The sequence below is a fragment of the Thunnus thynnus genome, chromosome 13 (genome assembly GCF_963924715.1).
Source record: "Thunnus thynnus chromosome 13, fThuThy2.1, whole genome shotgun sequence".
NCBI classification, from domain to species: Eukaryota; Metazoa; Chordata; class Actinopteri; order Scombriformes; family Scombridae; genus Thunnus; species Thunnus thynnus.
In genome coordinates this window covers 26,555,643-26,570,629 of record NC_089529.1, presented here as the reverse complement: position 1 = coordinate 26,570,629, position 14,987 = coordinate 26,555,643, and the positions used below count along the sequence as shown (strand labels likewise).

The 14,987-nt window shown below is 38.1% G+C and overlaps 1 protein-coding gene across 9 annotated transcripts in view; it reads left to right on the top strand.

Moving 5' to 3' along the window:
- The window catches only part of clip2 (CAP-GLY domain containing linker protein 2), a 47,546-nt gene that overhangs the window by 29,996 nt on the left and 2,563 nt on the right, over positions 1-14,987 (top strand). For 6 of the 9 annotated variants that reach the window (XM_067608834.1, XM_067608833.1, XM_067608840.1 and 3 more), the window contains 9 exons: positions 189-239; positions 2,248-2,631; positions 2,889-3,464; positions 3,590-3,647; positions 6,002-6,085; positions 8,403-8,559; positions 11,812-11,971; positions 13,811-13,999; positions 14,907-14,970. In XM_067608834.1, coding sequence (XP_067464935.1) covers positions 189-239; positions 2,248-2,631; positions 2,889-3,464; positions 3,590-3,647; positions 6,002-6,085; positions 8,403-8,559; positions 11,812-11,971; positions 13,811-13,999; positions 14,907-14,970 — 1,723 coding nt within the window. The remainder of the gene's footprint in view (positions 1-188; positions 240-2,247; positions 2,632-2,888; positions 3,465-3,589; positions 3,648-6,001; positions 6,086-8,402; positions 8,560-11,811; positions 11,972-13,810; positions 14,000-14,906; positions 14,971-14,987) is intronic. The other 3 variants (XM_067608837.1, XM_067608841.1, XM_067608835.1) reach the window with 2 other exon arrangements.

Sequence of the window (14,987 nt, the reverse complement as noted above, 5' to 3'; positions counted from 1 at the left end):
AGGATGTCCTTTACATCTCTTTGACATACAGTGCTGCACTCCAGAGACGAAGCCTCTTAAATAATAGACTATGGTATCACAAATCAAACCATACAGGCTTGTGCTTTCAATTTTCAGGCATCAAAAGATAACAAAACTCTTTGAAATGCTGGATTCCTATATGCAGTAAGGTCTGCTTCTGCCAACAGGGAAGATGCACTCATGATGCAGTATCCTTGAGGTTGGGTAAGAGAACCAAGGTGACAAAAAGATTTGATCTTGTTTTAGCTTTGATCCGCCGCTGAGCTATCTCAATTCTTTATTTCAAATCAACTTCACATGCTGTCAAGGACATTAACCTTGCATAGGCTCTTTTTACTCTTTTACTCCTGTGTGATGTGCCGTAATCTGAATGCTATTCAGGCAACGTCTTTGATATGAATCAACTATTGACTCTGAGGTTTGGTAGATTGTTTTCCCAGATGGTTGAAATTAACATCTGTGCACTGTGCAGCAGGTCCTCCTTCTTAATCTTCTTTTTTATTTTAATTGGATACAAGTGTGTGGATGATGTTTGCAGTTGTGTGTGTGCAGTGTCACTGTGTGGAGGTTTGCTGTTGGCTTTATTATATTTGCTTGGCTGCTTCTAGATGATCAGAGAATGGCTGTGCTCTCCTCTCATCTTCCACTTCTTTGCACATACAGTGAGTTGCACAGATATTTGGACAGTGACACATTGATCTTTTGGCTCCTTAGTTTTATTACTTTGGATAGAAATGATACAATGACTGTAACATTTAAGTGCGGACTGCCAACTCTAATTTTAGGACAGCTGTATCATATAAAGAGTATAATGGTTTGTTTGGACTTTTGATCTTCTATGAAATGCAAACCCCGAGCGCTGCCAGTACTTTGATGATGGCACTCTTCTAAAATAATAACCAAGTGTACTTTTGGCCAGCTAGACAAAAAGGGTACTGGAATGCAACAGCCATATTTGAAATGAGTAAGTCAGAAAACTTAAAGCTGCACTAATCAATATTTGTATTCGCAAAAGATTAAATAATTATGTGTTATGTGAAAGGGGTTCGGCTTTCCAGCCAGAAAACTCTGCTTTCATTAACCTAGTTTTCAGCAGGCAGTTGTTTTTAGTGAAAACACTCTGATAAACCTACTGTGTACTGGACAGAGTTGGCGATGACTTAGTGAACATAGCATCTAGCCGCTAAAGAGCCATATATTTTTCTCAGGAAACGAAAACAGAGCTAAAAGGAGAGTGACTTGCATTCATCAGTGGCCATAAAAATGACTCCAAATGAATGCAAATCGTCCTACATTATTGTTAAATGTGTAAATAGGCAATTGTTTCACACTGTTACAACTTTAAAGGTGACAACATTCAATCTCCTTTTTGTCTCCACCACTTCCTGAGGGAAATATCTGTCTCTTTAGCAGCTAAATGCTTCACTAACTAGTTGCTAATTGCCATTTAGTGCCGGTGAGAGTGAAGAAAATCAGTCAAGTTGAAGACCAGAAAACTAAAACAATGACTTAAAAGACACTATAAAGCTCTATAAATCTGAGAGGAATCCTTCAGAGTCTGATGGTAATTCTCTGTAGGTGTGGCACTACAGTTGATCCCTTTAACACTATACGTAGTCATTTGAATTAATGTTGTTATAAAATTATTGATTATAGCTGCTTTAAAAAACCAGCACCACTAACATTACTTTTGTGATTAATCTGTACACAAACTAAAATGTAAAAATGACATGATCATTTGAATTTGAATGTTTAAATCATTTACTTATAGTAAAATCTGCATAAATACTCATGTGCACCGTGAAATCTGGTTACCATGACGAAGGCTGTCGTTCTGTGTAAGTGACAATATCCTGAAAGTCAGTCTTTGTGTCATCTTTTATCTAAGATGTACAGCAGGGAGCCAAACTTTTAAAAAATTTGTCACTGTCCACATACTTTATGTAATTTATTTGTACTGTATATTCACTGGAATGCACTTGACTGTTTCCAAAATCCTTGCAAGGACCTACAGAGATTTCCCTTTGATTTCCTTTTTCCTGAGGCCTGATTTCTGCTCATAAAGTCAGTGTCACCTTTTCTTTGGAATGACGTCATTTTGTTGCAGGGTCTTCCACCCGTTATTGTAATCAAGTCATTCTTTTGAAAGGCTGGCATCTTTCTGCTATAGTGATGATCGGAAAAACGTTTAAGAACCGGTGATGGATGTTGTTTCTCTCTCATCAGCAAACCACAGTTGAAGAGCAGAGTCGCATCATGCAGCTGGAGGAGGAACTCAGCCTCAGTAGAGCTGAGATCGCAAGCCTTCAAGTTCAACTCAGAGTCCCCGACTCGAGCTCCCAACAAGCCAACGACAGCGACGCCACCCCAGGGTCTGACATCAAGCCAGAGACCCTCCTCCTGCGAGAGCAGCTGCTGTCAGCGGGCCGCGAGCACTACAAGGAGAGCAGCGAGCTTAAAGAGAAGTACGAGACGGCATTATCAGCAAGCCAACAGGAGGTAGAATCGCTGAAGGTGGTGGTGGATAAACAGAACCAGGAGATCAGTGAGTTGAAGCAGAAAATCCAACAGGCCACCAAGGAAAACATGGAAATGATGGACACCTGGAAGGTATTCTCCTGTTCTTTTTAATCCAATGCTGTTCAAACAGTTCAAACTTCAGAAAGAGCAGTAGGGTCATTTCAGTAGAGCTCTGTGAATAAGTAAATCATGAAAGTATGTATACTGAACTCATTAGGGGTTTTAAAGGTAGAGAGTTATAATTTTCTTTTCAGATTTGACAGCTTTCTCATTTCAATCAGTTTGAATTCATGGTTTTTCAAATGCAACTTATACACCCAGATAATTCTTTTCTCTGTCCTCTGCAGTCCAAATTTGACACTTTAGTGAGCGACCACCAGAGATCTTTGGAGGAGCTGAAAGCCTCACTGAGTAGTGATCACACTACTCCAGCAGGACCAGAGCAGGATGCTCAGGAGATGAGAACATCTCTGGAGAGCCTGAAGATGGAGCACCAGCTGGAGATGGAGAATCTCAAGGCCAAACACACGATCGAAGCCGCCATTCTGACAAAGGAACGTGAAGACCTCAGCGCTCGTCTGCAGGAGGCCAAAGACCAGCTGGCCGAGGGAAACCAGACATGGAGGACCGAGGTGGAGGCCAAAAGCGGAAAGCAAGCCCTGGAGGATGCTACAGCTAAGCTCCAGAAGGCGGAGCAAAGGCTGGCAGAGATGGAAAATCTTCAGATGGAGCAGGACAAAAGCACGGAGGGCCTGAGAGAGAGACTGGAGCTGTCAGAGAAGAAGATGATGGACTACCAGGCCCTGCAGAAGGCCCAGGCAGAGAGCCAGGAGGAGATCCAGAAACTGGAGGAGAAGCTGAGGGTGACAGCGAACCAGCTCCAGGCCATCCAGGCAGACCGCTACACATCCCATGATGCCAATGTGAGTGAGAAGTGATAAGAAACAAATCAGAAATCCAATACATAATTTCACGTTGCACCAATCATTGATATGCTGGTATTGCTTTAATTTAAGTTCAACTCCCTTAACACTCTCTCCTTTTTCAGGTGATAGAGGATAATGAAATTTCAGATGAGAAGATGAAGCTAAAACAGAATATCGAAGGTGCAGTGTCCTCTTACTTATTTTGTTATTTACTTTTTATTAGAGTTTTTTTTTTTAAGAACACATGTAACTGACAACAAAACATATATATATATATATATATATATATATATATATATATATACATACACTCACTCACTGGCCACTTGTATCAGGTTGGACCCCCTTTTGCCTTCAGAGCTGCCTTAATTGTTTGTGGCATAGATTCAACAAGGTGCTGGAAACATTCCTCAGAGATTTTGGTCCATATTGACATGATAGCATCACACAGTTGCTGCAGATTTGTCAGCTGCACATCCGTGATGGGAATCTCCCGTTCCACCACATTCCAAAGGTGCTCTATTGGATTGAGATCTGGTGACTGTGGAGGCCATTTGAGTACAGCCAACTCATTGTCATGTTCAAGAAACCAGTTTGAGATGATTTGGGCTTTGTGATATGGTGCATTAACCTGCTGGAAGTAGCCATTAGAAGATGGGTACACTGTGTTCATAAAGGGATGGACATGGTCAGCAATGATGCTCTGGTAGACTGTGGTGTTTAAACAATGCTCAATTGGTAGTAAGGAGCCCAAAGTGTGCCAAGAAAATATCCCCCACACTATTACACCATTATCAGCAGCCTGAACCATTGATACAAGCCAGGATGGATCCTTGCTTTCATGTTGTTTACTCCAAATTCTGACTGTACCATCCTAATGCTGCAGCAGACATTGAGACTCATCAGACCAGGCAACATTTTTCCAATCTGCTATTGTCTAAATTTGGTGAGCCCGTGCCAACCTGTAGCCTCAGTTTCCTGGCACTTCAAGGTTCGCCGTGTTATGCATTCAGAGATGCTCCTCATTTTCTGATCAAAGCCTTTTTGCATGACACTAACACTCTCAACAGGTAATTATTTGGCTTTGCATAGTGAAGCTCTTCTAGATCCAAGCCCTCTTATTTTAATACTAACCACATTTTCATAAAAAAACAAACTCTTATACTTGAGTTGCTATTTTTACTTATGTTTCTATATTCTATTCCCTGTATTACTTCCAATTGATTAAGCATTTATACATTTCAGCTAGCCTAACTCTGTAGCTTGTGTCAGCTAGCTCGGTAAAACACAGAATTGTTGTTTTTACTCTTCGCTTTTTGTACAGATTAAACAAAAGATATAAAATGTGTTTATTAGTTATCTTTAGAGATGCTGGTAGTGGATTGACAGAGCTAGGCTAGCTGTTTCCCCCTGTTTCCAGTCTTTGTGCTAAGCTACGTTTTAAGGGAAACCAAATAATTGTGGCAGTAAAAATACAGAAATAGTGAAACTAGAATTAATCAGAGAGGGTAAATCTCTGCCAGTATTCAGCAGTTCTCAATATTCTTGTCTCTTTAGTAAATCAAGTTGATTTCCCTGACTAGCAGCCTGGAATCAAGATTATACTGTTCATGTCTCTATCACTGTTTCATAATGATGCTGGTCTAATGAATCACCACAAAAATCACTGCTTCCTTGGCACAAAAGATCAGTCTACCGAATATTGAAACTGAAATATAAGTCAGTCTGCAATCAATAACAGTTCAGTAAATTATTTGTGAACATTTTTTAAACTTACAAAGTGTGCTACATGATTTCAGTTCCTCACTACAGCTGTTCCATAAATTCACCACTTGAAACTAAAATACAATGATTTTTTTTATATTATTTCTCACTATTTTTTTTTTAAACAGGCAAATTCCTCTCAAATCATATTGACTTTCTCTAATTTTAAACAACTTTTGGAAACTTTCAGGTAATAACTGATTTTTAGCTCCAAATTGTTTTAAAGTCAACCAAATCTTTAAATTTTAGAGCCTTTAATTTAATAACGCGAGTTTGTCAGTAGTTTTGCGAACGATTCTTTTATCTTTCTTTTGAAACATGAAGATTGGATTTGTATTTATTTCATATGTGTATTTCCCTATAAGTTATATGTGGAACTATTAGGAACCAATATAAGGTATATAAATTATATAACTTCATTATATAATATAATGAAACTTGATTCAGAAAATCTTCTAAATCTTTAACTTCATACAGTACTGCAATTGACTTTGAATTTTTTGCTTGTGATATAATTTATGTGTCTTCCAGCATAATTTATTATCCATTATCAAGAAATTATGATTATGAATTATGATCTCCTGCTAAGTGACAGAAACCTACACAAACATCAGGAGGTAATACTGTATGTATGCATTATGAATACTGTTACATTTTACAAAGAGCCTGCATCAGTGCTCTCATTGTGATTTCTCGACTTCACATTTGACATGACATTTCTTCCACACTCCTGGTTTGAAGACACTTTCTGTTGTTTTCTTTTTCTTCAGAAACAATGGAGAAGTTGCTGAAACGGGAAAAAGAGGTTTCCACTCTCACTTCCCAGGTTGAAGCCCTCAAATCACAGATCGGAGGTAAATATCATTTTCCAGAGCATGTCCACGAGCAGCCAGCTTTACTCTGATGTCCTGCAGGTCTTTCATGAGAAGAAAAGTAAATGTTTAACTCTCCTTAGAGGGATAATTCCTTTTCAGATACTACAATAGTGCTCAAAATAGTTTTGTGTGTTCTGTAGGAGAACAGTGTGAGGTTCATTTTCCTTACAATGTTAAAACAAGGCTAAACTTGCTACTTGCTATAAAACATTTCCTATTAATTAGCCAATTTGGGGAAAAAAGTCAAATTTCTCAATATATAAACTCATTATCTGTATCATATTTACATACCCGCCTTCATTAGCGTCATTCTATCAGCGTTGCTCACTTTGTATGTATGTGCAGTGCCCGTATGTGTGGTGACTGGAGGCTTCACTCAATTTCCCGCCAGTCAGACTGAGTTCACCGTGTGGTGGTTCATCTTCACTGCTGCATTCTTTGATCATCTCTGAGAAATCCGTCGGCCGACTTTTCTTTTGAAAAATGCAAAGTTCCATCACATCAAAAGATCTTCGAACACGCTTCATATAGTTCAGATAATCAAACTGACACACTTTGAAGAATAGATTGGATTTTTATACTCTACCGACTTTTTTAATGAATGCATAATGAGACAGACTTCACAAATAAAGCATTAAATCATCATTTGAAATTGATTAGTTTAGTTGCTGCAACATCAATTTTACATGCTGTGTGTATAATTCCTGAAGTCAGTAAATGCAGAATAAAGGATCTCTGTGATTATCCACAAATTACTGCCTGTGGCTCTGTAATTAATGCACCCACAAAGACATTACAGTACATTGTACAATAATGGACATGATATTCGGGTAGAAGTTTACTGCATTAAAGTTTATTGGGATAAATGAATAGATAAATGAAAGGCACCACAAAGGTGCTGCTGCAGCAGGGTGAAGAGGGAGTCCACAAGTCCACATGTGCCTGCCAATCAGATAATAATAATAATAATAACAATAATAATAATAATAATAAAATTTTTATTTGTATTGCACCTTTCATGTGAAGATGTAGCTCGAAGTGCTTGAAGTTTGGCTAAAAAACTAAAATGAAAATAAACCATAACAATGAGTAAAAAGTTTGATCACAATACGAGAAAAGTTACAATAAAGTTACCCCAAATTAAAAGCCAGATTACAAAAATAGGTCTTTTTAAAAATACCAGGGGGGTTTGCTGTTCTAAGATCCAAGGCGAGGGTGTTCCACCGTTCAGGGTCATAAAAACAGAAAACATTTTAAAAATTGGTTTTGCACTCTGTAACAGCTGCATTTGTGTGTGAAAGATGCTATATAAATAAAGTGTATTATTATCATAATTATTATTATTAAAAAAACATGAATCACTTACATAATACGATGCAGTACTATTACTATTAATCTACCCAAAGTATCTGAAAATTGGCCGCACATTGAACTACAACCTTCAAATGCTCTTTCATGTATTTGTTAATAAAAACAAACAATATAATATGATATAATAATATAACACTAAAAAAAAGAAGCCAGTGTGCATAATGCATAATTTTACTTTTGATAACTGTTGATAACACTTCTGTACTTTAACTTAAGTGACATTTTGAATTCAGGACTTTTACTTGTAATGGAGTATTTTTAGACTACAGTATTTCTACATTTACTTAAGTAAAGGATCTGAATACTTCTTCCACCAATGGTAATATGTTGTTGTTTTTGCTGATGCTAATCATTTTAAAAACCCATTGCAAAACAAATCTTAATACAAGAGCCATATATAAACAACTAGTAAATGATTTACAACACACACCATGACCACTCATGTGAATAACTAACCATAAACAGTTGATTAATTATTGATAACACGATATAATGTAGCTGCTATAATTTTTAATAATACATGATTACACACACATATTTATTAACTATTAACACGCATGTGAATCCCTCTGTGGCAGGTTGCAAATTGTTTGAAATGGTGTGTTCAGAAACCAGGAAGATGTGTTTAGCTTCAAGGTTCATTCTTGACCCCGGTTATATTAAATAGTAAATAGTAAAACCTTTGAGCTGCATCTCATGGCCTTCTTCAGCAGATGCATTTTGCTTAGGTGTCATGTATAGTGAAGAAGAAGCTTTTATAAATAAATAAATAAATACTATATAAATTCATATGATTACATACCTGTTTTATTAATTAATTTCTGTATAAATACTTAAAAATGTCCTTAAACATGCAGACAACCGGTGGAGGTTAAAATAAAGTGATATCAGCAAATTACTTACACTTAATTTTATCTTACACCAGCGATGGAGGGTAAAGTTCGCTCAGGGGAGAAGAAGGCTGAAATCCTGGCCAAGGAGAAGATGCGTGTGGAGGCGGAGCTGGAGTCCATGACTAGGAAGTCCCACGATGCCTCTGGGCAGCTGGTCAGCATCAGCCAGGAGCTGCTGAAGAAAGAGAGGTAATTGGACATGGAGACACAGCTGTATTGATTTTACAGTCTGCCTCATCACTTGCATGGGAACTGAAGTGAAAAATTATAGATGCAAAAAAATACATCATATTATCCGTTTGAATATGGCCATACATGGAATCCCACTGTATTGATTTCAATGCTTGTATTGTCAACTTGAAAAATATTCTCAGCAGTAACATTAAATAAGATAATGACACCATCATCCACTATTTTTGTAGTGTTTCATCTAGATAAAAACCTATGTTGGTTATTAGCTACACCAGGAGATGCATTACTATTAACAGCATCTACAACAAGATGCTCTATTTTCCTCTGCAGCAGTACACAACGATGTACTGTGGAGCCATTCAGACACTTTTTGTTGTGCTGTTCTTTTGAGAGTTCTTCTCTCAGCTGCACAAACACTGACTCATCTCACTTTAATTTAAAACTTTGTTGTCCCTTAAGGGAAATGTGTTCTGTATACAGGCTTTGCAGTAAAAACACATAACAAAACATGCTGTAGAAGAGCAATGCAAAGCTATTAACTTCATAAACTTATTCAGCATGAGTTGATAAGACAAGTTGAGCTCAGTGGCTCACCCTGGTTGACAAGGGGGTTAGGACATCGACTGTGAACCACAACATCCCTGGTTTGTGTCTAGCTGGGGACCTTTGCAATGTGTCCCATCTCTCTTTCCAACTCCTTCTCCCTTTATCTCTTCATTCCCGTCATCTCTCAATTGCCTGCTGTCCACTCAAGGCAAAAAATGCCCAAACAAGATCAAGGACTTATCTTTTAACCTTTGGACTAACTGCTCATGTCGGCATGCTAACATGCTCACAATGACAATTTTAACAGGCTGATGTTAAACAGGGACCTTGATTTAGCATGTTAGCTTGCTAACATTTGCTATTTAGGGCTAAATTTAGTTAAATTTACCTAATTTAATTTTGCAGATATTTGGTCATAAGCCATTGCATTGGACAAATAAAAAGATTTATTACAAATAATCCTGAGGGGAACATAAATGTTTGCACCAAATTTCCCTCTCCAATAGTTGACATATTTCGTTCAAAACTACAAACGTCATCCTTATGGTAGAGCTAGAGGGAAAGTCCATTGGGACCATTAATGCCAGTTCAAAATTTTATGGCAATCCATCTAATAGTTGTTGAGATATTACAGGCTGGATCAAAGTGGTAGACCGACCGACCAGTGCTGCCATCTCTAGATCCAGCTAGCATAGCAAAAATAATTCAAAAAGAAATGTCATAGCAAGACTGCGTAGTGCACACAAGTCTTAGATTTTAGGATAACAGATGAAGTGTTTCTCTCCAGATTTCTGTTAAGAGCTGTGTGTAAATATTTGTCTGTCTGGAGGCTGATGAACCTCAGTGTTGAGCTGAAATTGAACAGTTACAGCTCTGTTAAACTGTGATATCAGTTAGAGAGTCAACCCACGCAGCTCATTATTTTAAGTAAGCCCCACCTTTTCAATCTTGTTACCAGCTGTCTTTGCTGGCAGCACATACTGTACCACACTGAAGTGAAACTAGAGGCTAGAGTCTGTGTCTTTTTCTCTTGAGTTAGTGACTTTAAAGCAGTCAGACATCCAATGCCTACAAATTGCGTTTAGTTATGTCTGGCACTCCCGGGCCCACTTTTGTTGCTTAAATCCGGCTATATTTAATAAAACTCATTATTGAGGTCACCATTTAACTACCCAAGGGGAAGGGGAAAGTTGTCATATCAGCATTGCAGAGATGCAGGGCTTTGCTAAACAGGATCTTACCCTGTTTATTTAGTCCAAACACGTTCACGTCCAGACAATGCATTTTTCTGTGGCGCTGTGTGCACTGGTCTAATTGTATTAGATTAGACTATCTTATATTATGCAGTTCTTACATTATTGATGGTTATGATGTTAGTAAATGTTACAAGGCACTAAAAGTAAGTGCCTCTGGCTATAACAGTATAATTCCAGTGCATCATCACTGCTGCAATTACTGCATGTTGTATGCGATAAAAGTATATACCATCCATTGAAAAAATCAGTGTATGTCTCCCTGTGTGTTAGTGTAATTGGATGGTAGTGTCATTATCTTCCTTAATGTTACTGCTGCTGTGTTGCCTCAAAATTAGTCCATTTTGAACATTGCTACATCTTTTTATCTGAGGAAGCTGACAAGATGATTCAAGAAAGACAATTATTGGCAAATCACATGGAAGAAATAATGATTTTTAGGAAGCAAAGCAGTCCAATACAAGTACATATTTCACTGAAAAAAATACTCAGAAAAAGTCTCTGTTGTCACGGATCAGTGTGACTAAGCACAGAGTTTCTCTCATGGCAAGAGACACCAAACAGGCTGTGGTGACTGAGTTTGGTAATTTCATAGCCAGAGGGGCAGCTGTGGCAAACATTGAAGGAAGAGGAATAACATATTATCAGTAAGTGTGGAAAACATTGCTTCAATAATGGAAAATCAAAGTCTTTTCATTTCCTGTAAACTTGTATTAACAGGGTTTTTTGCTACTTAAGGATAGCAGAAACAAGCTATACACACAACACTGACATATTATCACTTGTTACCACTTTACATTAGATGTAGCCAGTTGATCCATTGTTAATATAAAATGTGGATTAAAGCAGCTTGAAAAAAAAACAAGTATTTCATGATGGCAGAGAAAAAATCCAACCAGAAAGGCCTCTTACAAGAAGAAAATGTGTGGTGTGCAGCTTTACCCCACAATAAGATACAGCGACTTTAATTAGAGCAGATGTAAAGTTGCTTGCACCTCTGAGTAACATGCACTGCCCTGGTTACAGAAAACTGTTGATATCAGTATGCCGGCAGATAGCCAAGGACAAGTTCATACCAAAATATTCAGAGAGCTTGACTGTAGGAATTGTGTGTCCATCCACCAGCCAGTCTGACCTGTAGAGAGAATGAGGCCGCCTCCATAATCCCTACTGGCCAGACTGTCCATCATATCGTTCACATTATGAGTTGGTAAGCCTTTAAAAAGAATGACCTTTGTGCATGGGCTGAGCAGATGGGCGACTCAATCCTTGACAGCAAAATTGCACTCCCTCTCTATCATTATTTCACTTCGGTGGAGTCAAGTGTATAGTCATTGCAATCATGCAGGTCATTAAAACACCTATAGAAAATGGGCTCTATTTTTCTCTATGACCAAACACTCAAGATTTCTTTGTTTGTTCTTCCATTATATTGTCTTTCTTATGCCAGGAGTCTGAACGAGTTGAGGGTTTTGCTCCTGGAATCACATCGCCATTCACGAGATATGGAGAAAGACCTGAACCGAGAAGTGCACAAGGCCGAGTGGAAAGTCAAGGAGCAGAAACTCCAGGATGACATCAAGACCCTACGAGAAAAACTTCTTCATCTGGTAAGAGGAAAAGACATAGATGCACAAATAAAACACTTTGTCAACAACACTTGGTTATGAGAATCTAACAGATTATTGGGTGTATCTACGCCAACGGTTAGTTTAGGGCCTTTTCACACCTTTTGTTACATTCTGTAGATTTGATCCAGTTGATTTTGGTTTCACATTGCAATTATGCGAGCACACTAAAGAACTTAACATGACATACTGTATCTACATACCTGAGCTGTGTCTCCCTATACTTGACATTGATTCGTTTGTGTGTGCATATGATGTCGGCGTGTTGTCAATTCGGCGGGTAGCCTTCTAACACCGTTTGAATTAATGGAGAAAAATGAATGAACAGATTCATTTTGTTGCCTTTGTATACTGCTGCTGCAGTTTCTTTATCTTCAGGTGGCATTGCTCTCCCATCCTCTCATATCCTCTCTCTCTCATCATCTCTAAAAATACCTGGAAAATATCGGCATTTCTACGAGTCTTTTCCAGTTGACTTTTTATAACGTTTTCAGACCATATTTTGATTAAAAACTTGGTTTTCTCCTCTCAACATGTGCTACCGCAGCTCATTTTTCCTTTTTCTAGTCTGATGATACCCTGCAGGAACTTCCTGTAATTGCTCCGAAAGTCGGAACCATCCAAAAAATGTTTTCACTATAGAAATAAACCCAACCATGGTTCAATGTGATCCATACCGAGACCACCTCTTTTCGTCGGACCAAGGTTCGGCTGTTTGGTCCGGACCATGGTGCGGAGGAGGTTTCACACCTGTAATTTAGGATCAAACTGAAAAGTCCAAAAGTCCGGACCAAACAAGGTAGGTTTAGTTAGTTTCCCCCATTGTTGTTGCCAATTCGATTATGTGCTTGCCAAGGGGAAATTCCCCTCAAGAAGTCATATAGCAGTTGGGAAACATGGAAGTATGTAAATCTTACTTGACACAGACAACATAGTACTATCAGACATTCAGCTGTTTTCATATTTCCTCTGCTGACAAGCTTATTGAGACTCTTTGGTCGCTCCATTCACAGGGCAATTTTTAGATTTTTGGTGACTTTTAATAATGTTTTTTCACTCTTTGAATACATGGTCAATCTTTTGGAGAAAGATGATTTTACACTGTGAAGTGTTTGTTGAAAAAAAAAAACATTTTGCGTGTCATATTAAAAGAGCGCTTTAGCAATTCCATCCTTCCACCTCCATGTTATAAGTTTGAAGAAACAGCGGCCAAACTATCCTGACTTTTAGTCCCTACATGAGTCCAACTCAAAAAAATGAAGCATCCTACATTTCCAATAATGCAACTTGATAGCATCTCTCATTAGACCTTACCTGCCTGTTAAATGCCCTCATCACAACTCCACACCTCCATTTTGTAATGCAGGCTTTTTGTTAAAAATTCTCCAAGCGTCAGCTAAAATATCCCTGATGACATCACAAGGGTTGTTTTCTCAGACTGACGTTCCTCCGGAGCCACAGAGGACATTATTCAACTGTTTTCACTGGCTGAGTGGTACTAACCATGATGACTAACCTAGCAATAATAAACTGTACAATGTCAACACTGTCTTTGGGATGGAACTTTAAAATGTTCCTCAATGATTGAGCAACCCAATAATGCATCAGTGTAATAGTGGAATATCCCCAGTAACTAATCCAGGTGAAATATTTAGGTGCTAGTTAATCAATGTTTATACAGATTGCTGTAAAGGCATTTATTGGTTTTTACAGTATATATTTATAATCTGTTCCAAGCATTCTAACTTTAAAGATCCCCAAAGAGGAATTTAGTATCAATAGTGTATAATAACTCTTTTTTTTCCTGAATGTGTGTTTCAGGATCGGGAACGGTCTTCACCTGACCACCGGCGATACTCCATGCTGGAACCCTCAGCCCTGGACTCAGAGGTGAACCGCCTGCGCCAGCGGCTGCTTGGCACTGAGGAGGCCCTGAGAAACGCCCTGGAACACAACCAGCAAGTCGACCAGCTGGTCCAGGCCATGGGCAGGCGTCCAGAGAAAAGCCCGGTAAAAAAAAAAATTATATTCACACTTTCAGCCAGGAGGTGCATGAAAATCTGTGTGCATGCAGGCAGCTTGGGAACAGTACACATATGGAATTGATGTCAAGAGGCTTATAGATATACAGTAGATACAGTTTTCTTTCCTTTTTTCATACTTTAAGTTATTGACACATATTACACACATGCAGCACTGCTGTTTCTAATTTAAACGTTTCATGATGAAGACTTGTAACCCTAACAGAAGGGCAAAACAACAAAAAATAAATAAAGAAAGAAAACCCCTTAAAAATGTACAGTAGCTACACTTAATTTATATAATATATACATATTTTACTGGTACATTGTACAACTTTGAATAACAGGAAATTAAAGCAAACTACAGAAGATAATCATCAGTTTTAAAGACTTAAATATCACAAAAAAAGTCATTTGTGTGGTTATATGTGTTTTTCTACAGAGAAAATAGATTTTAATGTATAATGTATAGCAGAGACATATTTTAAAGGAATACTTTGACATTTTGTGAAATAAACCTAATCATTTTCTTGCCAAGAGTTAGATAAGAATCAATATCAATAAGATCAATATCACTCTCGGGTCTGTATGGTAAGACCTGGAGCCGGTTAGCCTAGCTTAGCACAAAGACTGGAACCAGCTAGTAAACACTCCTACCAGCATCTCTAAAACTGTAAGTGTTTCCCTCTGTTTTCACTCTTTGTGCTAAGCTAAGCTAAGCTAACTATGCTAGCTACCATACAGACATGAGAGTGGTAGCAATCGACTCATCTAATTCTCTGCAAGAAAGCAAATATTTCCCAAAGTGTCAAACTACTCTTTTAATGTCGCTTAATGAAGTAACATCATTCCCAACATTGAATTACACTGACAATTTGTAATTGTATTTTTTTTAGGTGCACGGCGCCAATTCAGCCAATGGAATTCATCATCAGGAGTCAGACAGTCCTCGAGATGTTGGTATTCTTTCATTGTGT